Source organism: Meles meles, chromosome 1 (assembly GCF_922984935.1).
Source record: "Meles meles chromosome 1, mMelMel3.1 paternal haplotype, whole genome shotgun sequence".
NCBI lineage: Eukaryota > Metazoa > Chordata > Mammalia > Carnivora > Mustelidae > Meles > Meles meles.
The window spans coordinates 33,770,430-33,785,805 of NC_060066.1; the positions used below are offsets into that span (position 1 = coordinate 33,770,430).

General features: G+C 38.6%; 1 protein-coding gene across 2 annotated transcripts in view; it reads left to right on the forward strand.

Annotated features, from left to right (window-relative positions):
* Positions 1-3,453, forward strand: part of LRP12 (LDL receptor related protein 12) — a 79,517-nt gene extending 76,064 nt beyond the window's left edge. For both annotated transcript variants that reach the window (XM_046027621.1, XM_046027613.1), the window contains one exon: positions 1,171-3,453. In XM_046027621.1, coding sequence (XP_045883577.1) covers positions 1,171-2,037 — 867 coding nt within the window. In that variant the 3' untranslated portion in view covers positions 2,038-3,453. The remainder of the gene's footprint in view (positions 1-1,170) is intronic.
* The last annotated feature ends 11,923 nt before the right edge of the window (positions 3,454-15,376 follow it).

Sequence of the window (15,376 nt, forward strand, 5' to 3'; positions counted from 1 at the left end):
CTCTCACATCTTTCCTTTCCCTCTTTTCTTCTGTGAAGGTAAAGACAAAAGCTATTCATTTTGGCAGAGGGAAATTACATCACCATTGAAATGGGAGTACATCAACTCACCATTCTTTCCTGAAATACTGTGTGTTAAATACCAAATGCCACAAATGAAAACTATTCCAAGTTTGAATATCCTTTTTATAACCACTAGATGGAGCTTAAAAACTGTTTTAAATAAATGTTGCATGTTTAAAAAATAATCCATAAATGTGTTCATCTAGGAAAAAGCAAATTTTCAAAGAATAAAGATATGATAATTTATGCATAACGCTAAGCTGTAGAAAATAAAACTTAATCTTTAAAGACTGAAGAGTCCAAATGTCTCAAATACCATTGTGTAGTGCTATAAGCAAATTGTGTTTTTTAGCTTGTTTCCTGTGCTGTATTATAAATTAATTCTCTTATTTATGACAGTAAAAATTAATCTTCAGTGTCCATTCATTCAACAGATCCTTGAGAACCAACTGTGAAATGTAACTGTCACTTATTTTAGAAAGTTTCAGTCTTGTAAATCAAATCTGACCTGTTCTGTGTTTAAAAAAAAAAGTCGGGGGATGCCTGGGTGGCTCAGTTGGTTAAGCAACTGCCTTCCGCTCAGGTCAAGATCGCAGGGTCCTAGGATCCGGCCACTGCTCAGCCAGGAGCCTGCTTCTCCCTCTCCCCTACTTACATACACTCCTGCTTTCTCTCTGTCAAATAAATAAATAAAATCTTTAAAAAAAAAAAAATTTTAAAAGGCATAGAACAGATAAAGGGCCTAGTTTACCTTCCTAGCTAGAGTACCAAATAATTTTGGTTTTCAACTTTGGTACACTTTTAGAATTGGATTACAATGTACAGTTTTAAAATAAAATAGTTGTAATTGATATTAAACATCACTTTAAAGTCACATATATAAAGTGAAGTGTCAAGAAAATCTAAGCCAACTGAACAGCGGTACAAGGTATAGATTAGATTCTGTAGTAAGGTGAACTTTTATAGATGAGAGAATTTAATTCATCCTTCAAAGACCCTAGCAATCAATAATAGCATCTTTAACCATAACACATTCTTACTCAAAGGGTGTTTTTTATTTTCATACTTCATTGTTAGCTATCTTAAGATCTTTTCTTATTTTTTGTAGGCTTCTGTTTTGGAAAACTTGAGGCTAGCGGTACGATCTCAGCTTGGATTTACTTCAATCAGGCTTCCAATGGCAGGCAGATCCAGCAACATTTGGAATCGTATTTTCAACTTTGCAAGATCCCGTCATTCAGGGTCATTGGCTTTGGTCTCAGCAGATGGAGATGAGGTTGTCCCTAGTCAGAGTACCAGCAGAGAACCTGAAAGAAATCATACTCACAGAAGTCTGTTTTCCGTGGAGTCCGACGACACAGACACAGAAAATGAGAGAAGAGATACGGCAGGAGCATCTGGTGGGGTTGCAGCTCCTTTGCCCCAAAAAGTCCCTCCCACAACAGCAGTGGAAGCAACAGTGGGAGCAAGTGGAAGTTCCTCAACTCAGAGTACCCGAGGTGCTCACACAGAGAACGGAAGGGATGTGACAAGTGTGGAGCCCCCGGGTGTGAGTCCGACCCGTCACCAGCTCACAAGTGCACTCAGTCGTATGACTCAGGGGCTGCGCTGGGTACGTTTTACGTTAGGGCGATCCAGCTCCGTAAATCAGAACCAGAGTCCTTTGAGACAGCTTGACAATGGGGCACATGGAAGAGAAGAAGACGATGATGTCGAAATGCTGATTCCCGTTTCTGATGGAGCTTCAGACTTGGATGTGAACGACTGCTCCAGACCTCTTCTCGATCTTGCCTCAGATCAAGGACAAGGGTTTAGACAGCCATACAGCGCGACAAACCCTGGCGGAAGGCCAAGTAATCGAGATGGCCCCTGTGAGCGCTGTGGCATTGTCCACACTGCCCAGATACCGGACACTTGCTTGGAAGCAACACTGAAACAGGAGACGAGTGATGATGAGGCTTTGTTACTTTGTTAGGTACGAATCGCAGCCAGGGGCATTGTGTACAAGGGGGAGCAATATCCATTCGTTGTTTTGTAACTTTACAATTAAACTAGTTTTAATTTAAAAACAAAAAAGATGCAGGGTGATTTCTTATTACCATATGTTAGCCTGCATGGTTAAATTAAACAACTTGTAACTCTATGAACTTTAGAGTTTACTATTTTAGCAGCTAAAATTGCATTATGTATTCATATTGTTCAGTAATGTTCTTCCATTTGTTCCTAATTGTTTTTATCCTGGTACTGTAGTCCACAGTAGAAGTATGGCTGCTGAAACTCATTCGACTGTCAGTTTCTCTCTCCTATGTTAAAACATTTGTTTGTACAAAATAATACCTTCTTTTCATTGAACTCTTTATGCTTTTTGCCAATACATCTTGCAACTTAATATACCAGATGTTAAGGTTGTTAATGTACAAAAAAAGTTCCTTATATTCACCTATGTTTTTATTTGTGTAACATTGGTCTAAATATTACTGGATTTCATCATAATATGAGCTTGTCAAAGGGAAAAACCGCATCTAAAAATTTTTCTCTTACGTTTGACCTTCAGTGATGTGAAATTTAGATAGAGTTAGACAAATTAATGGCAAAAACAAAACTTTTATAGATTTTCTAATATTGACTTTAATACTCAAATATGGTACAAGCCAAATGGTAAAATCCCAAGTCATTTCTTTTTTCATCTCTATTTAGGGACAGAATTAAACAGATGAAGATACTCTACTATGCATTAAATGTTGAACTTTATAAAATATGTACAAAAATTGTACAAGAGAAGTTCCAGCTGGTAATGTCCTTCCCTGGTACAGGGTTATGCTTGTATTGGACCCTAGGATTTGCACTAAAATCATATCAAGGTCACAGATGAGTTTAGTGCACGAGCACTATCACTCTAAATACTGCCGTTTGCTATCACAATGACTATATATTTCCATAGCTTTGGGGGGGAGCATTTTTATTACAACTTGAAATTGCTTTGCTGGTTTCATATTTATTTGTTGTATTTAAAGACTACATTATTGTAAGAGTGATTTTCAATATATTTTATTCATGGGGGGGATCATGCTACATGTCGAAAAGCAAATTAAGAAATCATTCGGATCGACCCCCCCTTCTTTTAAGTAGAATGAATTGCAAACCCCGCATATTTTTTTATTGTCAATTCTTGTTTATTTATTCTTTAGCTGTCTGTTTTAGTAGCTTAATGATTGAGTATGGAAAATGTATTTGTGTGTGATTATTGCTATTTATTAAATTCTCAATACTTTGCTGAATGTCATTTTAAAGCATGTTTGAGGTCTTGTGTATCTGTCGTGTTATGCTGTCAGGAAGAACTGACTGAAATGTTTTAATATGTATCAGAAATTAAAATCGTTTTTTTTTTGTATTGCCTTGAGGTACTTTTTAAATCAGAGTTGCTCTTTATTTTCGCTGCAGTATTTGGGTACAGACACAGATGCGGGCTGTGAGATGCGCAGTGTGTCTAGAAGGAAACTCGGAGGGTGGACAGTCCTCCTTAACCACTTCATAGTAAAGTAGCAGGTTGCACCAGCACCCGAGGGTCAAAATTCCTAAGGAACTGAATAAATTTGCCTTTGAGAACACTGTTTCTTAATTAATATTTCTTAAAAGATACAAGAACTCAATCGGGTCTCTTTTTTTATATGATTCTCAGATGCATTTCAGACCCTGCAGAATATTTTCCTGGCCCAATTTACATGACCTAATTAATCTTGTTTAGGTCCTACTATATTTAATATACTATATTATATAGGTTTCTTGGTTTTAATTTCTGGCATGTGTCTTAACTTCTTTTTTTAATTAACTAATACATCTTCCTGGTTCAACCAATAAAAAGTAAGTCTCTCCCCTATCCCTGACACCCATCCTTTAGTTCCTTTCCAAAGAGATCAGTACCATCCCAGATTCTGTATACCAGAGATAGATACCGTGTAGCTACATAAATGTATCTGTATGTATAAATGCCATATATGGTAATACAAAGTATAGCATACTATGCATAGTTTTTCTGTACCTTTTTTTAAGGGAAAAATATATCTACTTGAGTTTAAATATTAAAGTTGGTTATTTCTGTTACTTGATTTTTCCCATTTAAATCATGATCTGTCCTGAATTTAAGGCTCCATTTTTTCCCCACTTTTATCCTGAAGCCCTTTATTTACTAAACAGTGCATTCTTTCCTTACTATTTGAAATGACCCTTTTAGCATATGATAATTTACATATTGCTTGGATATATTTCTGGACTCCTCTTCAATTGATCTACCTTTTTTTTTTTTTTAAGATTTTATTCATTTATTTGATAGAGAGACAGCGAGAGAGGGAAAACAGGCAGGGGGAGCGGGAGAGGGAGAAGCAGGCTTCCCGTAAAGCAGGGAGCCCGAAGATGCGGGGCTTGATCCCAGGACCCTGAGATCATGACCTGAGCCAAAGGCAGACGCTTAACCACTGAGCCACCCAGGTGCCCCTACCCTTCTTTTTTTATATATTAGTCCTACACTGTTTCAATAATTGATGTTTACATATTTCTAATATTCTTGCTTATTTTTCTATTTCAACTTTAGAATCGACCTACTGTTTCACAAAACAAATCCATTAATAATTGGGGGGGACAGTTTTAATTTTATAGATCAACCTAGGAAATTTTAACATCATGTTAAAGCTTCTGTCTTAATCACGGTACTTATCTAAAAATGGTGCCCATTCTTTCAAGCCTTTTTTTATTGTTTCCTTCAGACATGTTTCACATCTTTATAGAGCTCTTAGACATTCTTAAGAGTTTAATCTTTGGAATCTCATCGGTTTTGATACCAATACTAAGGAAGTCATTTCTGTTTATGAATTTTCTACCTAGTTACCACACTGCCATTTTCTTATAGTTAATAATACTATTTAATTCTTTTGTGTTTTCCAGTTAAACAATTGTATCTCCCAGTTTGCATATCTCCTTACATTTTAATTGCTTTGTAATGCAATTCAAGAATCACGTTAAATATAGTACTTCTAGAATCATGTTAAATATAACCATGTTATATTAAGGAGTTAACCATGTTAAGGAGCATCCATTGATCCCTATGTTTTTAAAAAAACCACGAATGCATGTTGAATTTTATCACATGCCTTATCACTACAGAGATGATCATATGATTTTTCTCCTTTGATCTTTAATATGAATTTTATTAATATATTTTGTAATTTTGAACCATTCTTGCATTCCTGAAATAAACTACTTGGCCATGTGTATTACTTTAACATATTGCTAGATTATATTTTATTTCAGATATTTGCAACTGTATTCATCAATGAGATTAGTCTATAGTTTGTGTGCGTGTGCTGTCTTTACGAGGTCTGGTTATTAATTTTATGCTGGAGAATTTACAAACTTTCTTTTCCTTTGCTCTGGAACAGTTTAAATTGCACTGGAATGAATGTTCCTTAAAATTTCAGTGGAATTATCTGGGTCTGATGGATGTTTGGCAAGTAGCTCTTTGACAGCTTTGTTGGTATCTTTGGTAATTGGTCTGTGTAGTTCTTCTATCTTAGCCAAGATCATAAGTCATCCATTTCACCCAGGTTTTCAAATTTAATTGCCTAGAGTTGAGCCGTTATCTCTCTTTTGTGCATATGGCTCTCCCTTGTGTATTGTTTGCTCCTTTATTTTCTTAATTAAGATAGCTTACATTTGACCTTTTAAAACACTCTTTGTTTCTCCCAGAGTGGTATGTTTTGAATGTCTATATTCTATAATTTTTCTGTTTTCAATTAACTGACTTTCACTTTAATAAATTTCCTACTTTTTGCTTTTCTTAGTTCATTTGCCATTTTTTCCCCTAACTCTTTGAGTTAGAACTTCATTCATTCTTTCTTCTTAATTATTAACATGAGATTTAAGGTGTAGACTTAATTCTGGGCACAGCTTAAGGTGAATCACTTGGATGTATTGGTGTTAGTTTATATCCTAGGTGTTGTGAAGTTTCAGTATTTATTTCCTCTTTAAAAGTTGTTTTACAGAGGAAAGTTTTTTCCTTTTTTCTTTTCTTTGCTCTTTTTTTTCCCTCAGATAATAGGATTTTTGGTGTGAGTAGTAGTCTTGTTTTCTGATTCTTCCATTAATTTTCATTTTTATGGTATCAAGATCAGAAAATGTAATGTGCATTATTTGGGAATACATGGGGAGTTTATTGTCCTTTCTCATCTTTTTTAAATGTTCCAGGAACACTTTTAAAAAGTGCATTCTCTGTTTATAGGATACAGATCTTAGTAGATTTCACTCAGATTTACCATGTTATTTAGATGTTCTCCACAGTACTTCATCTTGTCTCAGTCTGTCAGAGTTCCAGGATTAGTTTGGATGAGATCAGAAACCAAAGAGGCTGCGTTAGGGTTAGGGCACCAGTCCTTATGTTATCAGCCAGGACTGAGAACATAAGCATAGGATGAAGAGAGATCTTTCTACAAGCTCTTGAGGTTTTAATCTCTACTGCTGTTTACCACCATCATCCACCGTTAAGCTGAAAAGAAATGGGCAAGACAGGTTAAAAAGAGTACTGTACATTCACTATACTAGGTATTCGTTGAGTACCTACCACAAACCCAGTGATGTGTACAAGAGTTTACCTGACTGCTGCTCCTTTCCACCTGCTTGCTTGTTCCCTCACACCCTTGCTCCTGACCTTCAAGGGAACCGATGATAGCGACTTCATAGGACCTGTTTTACTCACCCTGTCAAAAAAGTAATAGAAGTAGGCAGTAGAGAGAAAGGCTGGTCCTCAGAATAACTACACCTTCGCTCAGAAATAGCATACAAATTACAAATTGTGGATATTGGCATGGGTTGGATGTTGGCTGATTACATTTTTTTCTAAGGTCCTCAACATTCAAGGTAGAATGAGACAAAGTAAAATTCACAGAGTTTTAGAACTGGAAGGAATCTTTAAAAAGGAAATAAATAAATAAGAAAAATAAAAAGAAAGTAACAGACAAAGCTGACTAATCAAGGTTTTCAACTTCAATGAAATATGTATTTACATCTTATAAACCATCTATGCATACACGGTTTAAACATTATGTGATGTTATGGATTAAAAAAAAATTTTTGATACATACCTGACCTAAACGAGTACATCCCATGTTCACACTATCAAAGACCATTTTTAAAAATTTTTTTAAATTAAAATTCAATTAACATACAATGTATTATTGGTTTCAGAGGTAGAGGTCAGTGATTGTTCAGTCTTACATAATATCAGTGCTCATTACATCGTGTGCCCTCCTTAATGCCCATCACCCAGTTACCCCAGCCCCCACCCCATCTCTTCCAGCAACCCCGTTAGTTTCCTATGATTGAGTCTCTTACAGTTTGTCTCCCTCTCTGATTTAGTCTTGTTTTATTTTTTCCTCTCTTCCCCACATTTTGTTTGCAAAGACCATTTCTAAGTCCTTTACCACCAGCTGCTTTTTCATCACAGGGAAGAATTCTCAAAGCGTATATTTACCCATTGTTGAGTGCCTACTGTTTGCCAAGTCTTTTATATGTATCTTTGGATCTTTACAATCCTCTGTGATATAAACTACATATTACTTCTATCTACCCGACGACACAACTAGTAAGGACAAAACTAAGAATGGACCTTACTCAGTCTTTTTTTTTTTTTTAATATTTTATTTATTTATTTGACAGAGAGAGAGGTCACAAGTAGGCAGAGAGGCAGGCAGAGAGAGAGGGAGAAACAGGCTCCCCACTGAGCAGAGAACCCGACGCGGGGCTCGATCCCAGGACCCCGAGATCACGACCCGAGCCGAAGGCAGCGGCTCAATCCACTGAGCCACCCAGGCACCCCAGTCTTATCTGACTCAACAGTCATCTTGAGAATGAGATGAATCATAAAATGAAGTAATATCAGTAAAGAAAAATACCCATCTTCCAAGTGGAGCCAACAGACCTGGATTACTTACGAAGTCACTGACCCTCAGCGTCCTTGATTTAAAATAAGGACAATCATAAGATGATTGGGAGGAATAAATTAAGGTAATATTTGTAAAAGCTTTCATACATATTCTGGTCATCTTTTGCTGTGTAACAAACTTTATGTTTAGAGCAGCCACAAGTTACTCGGTTTGCTCACAAGTCAGTAACAGGTAATGCCCAGGAGAAACTGTTCACCCTGCTCTTGGCATCCACCAGGGCTCCAGGACATCCTCCTGGGGTTCACCTATAATTGACAAGTCTGTGCTACCTGTGGGCTGGGAGTTCAGTCAGGGCCACCAACCAGGAGGCTTGGATCCTCTCCATGTGGCCTCTCCAAGGGCTGCTTGTGTTTCCGTACAATATGGAAACTGGGATCCAAGAATGAGTGTTCCGAGCACCTGCAGAAACTCCAAGGCTTCTTACGACCTAGTCTCAGAAGGTCCAGGATGTCACCTCCTGTCGGTCAAACAAATCACTGAGGCCAACCCAGATCCAACAGAAAGTAATAGACTCCACTCTCAATAGTGGACATAGCAAAGAGTTTGTGTAATCTTTCTGTATCTACCACAGCACAGTAGTTGAGACATAAGAAACACTAACTTGCCAGGGAATATTTTACGAAAAACAGTGTTACAGTCCCAGTAAGAAGTTCATTTGCCAAAAGAACATCAGATCAACTCGGCTCAATATGTCAAGTACATCAATGGTGCTTATGTCGATTACAAATATAAAGGTAAAACAATCAGTGCAAATTTAAATAAGTACTTAGGCAGTTGATAAACGGTAACGAGTTGTTTTCCAGCTATATCTAAAATAATTTCTATTTCGACATGATATGTTTTCATAACCTATAAAATCTGTATTTTTTAATTTATTAGAGGTGACATAGTGGGCAAAAGCCAGAGCGGCTGGATTTTAATCTTGCCCTGTGATCTCTAGCAAGACCCTCAATCACTCCGCACCTCAGTTCTCCATCTGTAAATGGAGGTAACAGGGCTCTTGGTGGATTTAATAAATTAATATATATAAAGCTCTTGGAGTAGTTTCTGGCTCATGGCAAAGCACTGTGTATTTGCTATTCTTGTCTGTTCAACAGAGAACATCTCTGAAGCTTCAATTAAATGAGAAATTATGTGTGGAACGTCCTGAAAGGGTCGTGGTTTCTGAAGACGACGAAAGTGTGCTAACCCCAAATGCTTCTGAGCACAGCTACTTCCCCTGGAATCGTGGAAGTGAATTGCAACCCAGACTAAAAATCAAAACGAGAGCAAGAAAGGGGAGAAGAAACTACGGCTCCTCTCTAGGGATGAGTTGAAGGGAATTTCCAGATGCAGGAGGCAAAGGACCCTGCTGAGTCAACCGCCTTAGTGACTAAATCTGGAGTTACAGGACACCTAGAACCTGGCGATTTTCAGATCACTTCGTTCCCTCCTTGTAGCAAACACTGACTCAACATGCCCCAGCAGAGGAGCCTCATTCTAAGGGTGTGAGGAGAGGACAAGAAGCAGCCTCATATCCCTTAGCAACTGAACAAGCCTCGGCTTGGCTCCCTCAACTGCCGGTTGCATGAAACACCTGTAGTAAGCTTCTCAGTTACCCACTGAGTAATCCATTCCTAACTTGGAGATGGGCTCTTCCCCCTCCCTCCGATTTTATTTATTTATTTATTTATTTATTTATTTTGACAGGAAGAGAGAGCACAAGCAGAGGGAGACGGAGAGGGAGAAGCAGGCTCCCCAACAGGCAGGGAGCCTAGGACCCTGGGATCATGACCTGAGCTGAAGGCAGACGCCCAACCGACTGAGCCACCCAGGCACCCCCTGTCAACTAGTTCTTAAATTGGGAACAATAGCTGTGGGCTGGAAGATTAACTGAGATAATAAATACAAACAAATTAGAACAGGGACGGTTAAATGCGGTGTCGTGCTCGAGAAGCATTCATTGCTCCGGCTGGTGGTCGAGTTATCAATAAACCGCTGGCTCCGTTCTCTGCCAAAATCACCATTTATGACCAAGATCTCATTTGAACAAAAGGCTTTCAGGATTAATTATTGTAGAAACCAATTGCCCTCCAGCAGCAGCTGGAACATCGCAGAACCAAGGCACCCCGTGCTAACCGACAACACCCATGGTGAACTGACATGGAAATAAATATATTTTGAAAAGAATTTACTAAGAGTGATTTCAAGTAAAAGATACTGAGATGTCAACTAGGGCGGATCTTCCCATGTGTGGGACGGAGGCTCAAGCCCAAAGAAACTTAATATTTTCCTAAAAGTGAAAATATTTTTTCACACGGGAGCTTCTTCACTAAGGGCAAATACAGTGAGCAGCAAAAACCTGGGCTTCGAAGTCAGGCCCACCACAGCTGGAATCCCGGCTCTGCTGCTGAAGAGTTCTAGAACTGAACAAATTACTTACATCTCACCAAGCCTTGCTGTCTCCTCTGGAGCATGGGATAATCCCTACCAGTAAGGGTTATTACCATAAGGATTAAACAAAAGAAAAAGGAAAAAAAGAGACTATGCAGAAGCCTTTCCCAGAGCATAAGAAGTTGAAAATAAATTTTAATTGCCAATATTACATTTTCCAAATTAAAACAAACTTTTTTGTCGTTGTTCTCCCCTTCAAGGCGTATTATACACTTTGTGTATTAGTAGAGCTTCCTGAAAGCGCAGATTTCCTACAGCAGCCATTGTCCCATTTTTTTTTAATTTATTTATTGGACAGACAGAGATCACAAGTAGGCAGAGAGACAGGCAGAGAGAGAGAGAAGGGGAAGCAGGCTCCCTGCTGAGCAGAGAGCCCGATGCGGGGCTCCATCCCAGAACCTTGAGATCATGACCTGAGCCAAAGGCAGAGGCTTTAACCCACTGAGCCACCCAGGCGCCCCTCCCATTTTTTTGATTACAGGACAACTTGTGTCTGTATCTCAAAAAAGTGGTTCTCTTGGTGCAGACATCTATTTTATTTTACAAAGGCCAAAATGAAGGATTTCCACAGAGCTCCAAACAGGAAACATGTGACTACATGCTACGGACTTAGGAACATGTGTTGAGCTCGTATAAACACCAGACTTTCAGGGAAGTTATTTCTATCCAGAAACTATGGTAATAAGCAACTTGTAAATAATATTCAAAAACTTTTTTCCACTTCACTGCACTTACTACTGTAAGATCGTGTCTATTTCTTAGTGGCCGAGCTCTGATTTCAAAGAACACAGAAATTCTTAGCTAGTGTGGCTTTGAGATTTAGTTTTTCAAAGTCTGACTTAAATGCAGACTTTTTATTAGTTATCGTGCATTGATGAGTTAAAACTTTAGAGAAATTTTACTTTATATTTAAGATTTTATTACAGTCACATAGTGAGGATTTCCTACTTGGCACCATGTTTTTTTATTAAAAATAAAAAAAGGTTTAAAAACAACCACTTCACAATGTAGGATGGCTATAATCACACAGACCGGAAATAATAAGTGTTGGCAAGAATGTAGAGAAATCGGGATCCTCATGACTTATTGGTGGGGATGTAACAATGGTACAGCCACTCTGGAAAGCAGTTTAGCAATAGTTCAAAAGTTAGATATAGAGCTACCATACGACCCTGAAATTCCTCTGCTAGGTACATACCCAAAGAAATGAAAACACATGTCCACGTACAAAACTTGTTTGTCGACGTTTATGGTAGCATTACTCATAATAACAGAAGTGGAAATAACCCAAGTGCACATCATTTGGCAAATGGATAAAAGTGTGATATATCCAGAAAATGAAATAGCACTTGGCAATAAAAAGGAATGAAGTGGAAAAACACTCTAGAGCATGAACAAACTTGAAACCATCATGCTAAATGAAAGAAGTCAGTCACAAAAGATTGCAAATTATATAACCCTATTTATATGAAATGTTTTGAAATCTGTAGAGACAAAAAGTAAATTATTGGTTGCTAGGGCTAGGAACTGGAGGGTTTGAGGAGTTAGGGTTGGTGACTTCTCATGGGTAGAAGTTTCTTTCAGGGTTGATTAAAAATATTCTGAAGATACGTTAGGTGAATGTTGCAAAACATCGTAAGTATATTAGAAACCATTGACTGCAACACTTCAGATGGGTGAGCTTTGTGATATGTAATTTATCTTAATAAAACTGTTAATGATTAAAGAACAAAAACACAAACAATATTCCTTTTCTCCTTTTTCTTTTAGAATCAGGTCTAAGCTCTTCCTGTATAAATAACGTTGCTTATTCTGCAGGATAAAAGTAAGTGTTTTATCAAATTAAAGACAGAAAATATGTCTTCGGGGCCGCCTGAGTGGCTCAGTGGGTTGAGCCTCTGCCTTCGGCTAAGGTCATGATCTTGGGGTCCTGGAATCGAGCCCTGCATCCATCTCTCTGCTCAGTGGGGAGCCTGCTCCCCCCTCTCTCTGTGTCAAGTAAATAAATAAAATCTTTAAAAAAAAAAAAAAAGAAAATACTGTCTTCATCTATCTACCAGTATAATATAGCAGTTGTCAGTTCCATTGGCTTTGAAATCCCATCAACTAACTGTGTTACTCTGCCAATTAAGCTCTTTTAACCATAGTTTTTACATCTGTAAATTGGAAGTAAGTCTTCCTACTTCCTGGAGTTCCTGTCGAGATGAGAGAACATACATGAGGGCCTGAGCCCAGGTCCTAGTGGATTCAAATTCAACAATTAATTATTCCATAAATATTTATGGAAGGACTATATTTGCTCGATCTATATGCTCTTGAGGTCATAATGTAAAAACTTGATTTAATGGGAAGAATAGGGGTGCCTGAGTGGCTCAGTGGGTTAAGCCTCTGTCTTCGGCTCAGGTCATGGTCCCAGGGTCCTGGGATCCAGCCCCACATCGGGCTCTCTGCTCGGCAGGAGCTTGCTTCCTCCTCTCTCTCTGCCTGCCTCTCTGCCTACTTGTGATCTCTGTCAAATAAGTTTAAAAAAAATCTAAAAAAATTAAAAAAGGTTAAGAATATGTTTTGCAAATCTAGAAAGTCATAATTTTATAACCTGAAATTACCCTTGAATATTAACATGCCCACAAAATGATGCATTACTCATATTCAAGGGAACAAAGATTTTATTTTCCTTTCCAACTTTAAAGGAAAGATAAAACCTATATATACAAATCAAGATACAAGGTCACCAGGAGAGGTGTTATCTGTTACTTAACCCAAGTTGCTGACAAACCAGATGAATAGTTGGCCTTTTCAAGAAGCCATCTAGTGCTTTATTCTGGCATTTACAGTTACTTACTTTGCAGTAGGATTTGTTGATTGTTTTCCTTATCACTTGAACTTCTTTGAAGGCAAATGTGTGAATGGAAAAGGAAATAAGGCTGGCACTCAGTCTGGAGTTCCAAAAAATTCTAAAAGAAATTTTTTTTAAAGATGTTATTTGACAGAGAAAGAGAGATCACAAGTAGGCAGAGAGGCAGGCAGAGAGAGAGGGAGAAGTAGGCTCCCCGCTGAGCAGAGAGCCGGATGCGGGGCTCAATCCAGGACCCCGAGATCATGACCTGAGCCAAAGGCAGAGGCTTAACCCATTGAGCGGCCCAGGCATCCCTCATCAAGAGTCTCTGATGGCTTGTTTTCCCTCTCTGCTTTTTTTCTTTTCCCCCTTCCCGTATGTTCATCTGTTTTCTTTCTTAAATTCCACTTATGAGTGAAATCATATGGTATTTGTCTTTCTCTGACTGACTTATTTCACTTAGCCTAATACCCTCTAGCTCCATTCACATCATTGCAAATGGCAAGATTTAATTTTCTGATGGCCGAGTAATATTCCATCGTGTGTACAGCCCGTGAAGATGACTTTTAGAATGAAAGTAGGTGAACTCTCCTGCAGATACTTTGCGGCTCACTTTGTAATCAAGTCAAAAGTCAACAAAATGCAAAGGACAGAAAAGAGATAGTGGTTGCCCAGAGCCAGGGCTGGGGGCAGAGATGATTGGCTGTAAAGGGCCGTTAGGAAACTTTGGCGGATGATGGAAATACTCTGTCTTGATTGTGGTGGTAGCTGCATGAGAAAAGATTGCATGTCTTTGTCAAAATTCATAGTACTACATGCCCAAACAAGATGAATTTTACTCTATTTTACAATGTTTTTATTAAAAAATTTTTAAATATAAAATATAATATTCAAACCCTATTTTGGTCTATGCAACAAAAAGTCTAAATAGTATTTTCTAAGTGCTTTTCTCTTGCTCAGAATGGTTAAAAAGCTTAACCAAAATCCACAGACGGTAGGTGATAAGTCAGAACTCAAAGGCAGATCGGTTGGGCTCCAAAGTGCAAGCCAAGTCATTCATTCATTCATTCATTCATTCATTCATTCTTTTTTTTTTTTTCTTAGACGCTTTGTAATCCATGGAGCACTTTCATTATTTCCTTAAGTATTATTATATTGCTGGAATAAGTCTGGCTAAAAAAGACAAAAATAACTTAGAAACTGTGGCACATTCTGAGTGAGTTATAGGAGCAGGAGAATTTCTGGATGTTTAGGTTAGTGCTCTTGGCTGATGGGCAGAGGAAAGCTCCGAGCAGAGCCCAGTGTTCCTAGGTCACCACTTGAGAAGGCAGTGTCTTTTTGTTCAAGGGAAACAATGACAGGCACTATCAGAGGCTGAATTAAGGGCCCCAAAGATACCCAGATATCTTTCTAGACCCTGGAAACTGTGAATGCTGCCTCCTAGGAAAAAAGGGACTTTGCAGATGTAAAGTTGAGGATTTTGAAAAGGGGAGACTATCCTGGGTTACCTAGGTGGGCCCTGACTAGAATCAGTGTCTTTTTAAGAGGGAGGTCAAGGAAGATCTGACACAGAAGAGAAGGCAATTATAATCATGGAGGCAAAGATGGGAGTGATGGGGCCACAGCCAATGAATATTGCCCCCCCCCCCAAAAAAAGCTGGAAGAGGCTAGGAAGCAAATTCTCCCCTTGGAGGCCCCAGAAGGAACAACACTGCACAGTTTGACTCCGGTCCAGTGGAAACTGACTGGACTCTATGACCAAAAAAGACGAAATCTGTCTTCACTCAAGCTGCCTCCTTTGTGATGCTTTGTTTCGGCAGCCGTAGGAAACGCAGACGCGCTGCTAGAGTCTGCTTTCCCGGGGCGTGCCTAAAACTGGCAGCTTCGCATCAGAATATTGTAACAAACAAAAAACGAGCCCCCCCCCAAAAAAGTTGGTTTTTCCTTGAGTTTCTTGGACTCACACAATAACATGTGTGCTAGTTTTCCCCCAAGACAGGTCAATGTGGGTGTGTTGGATATGATGCATGAGACTTGTTAATTTGTTACCCAAA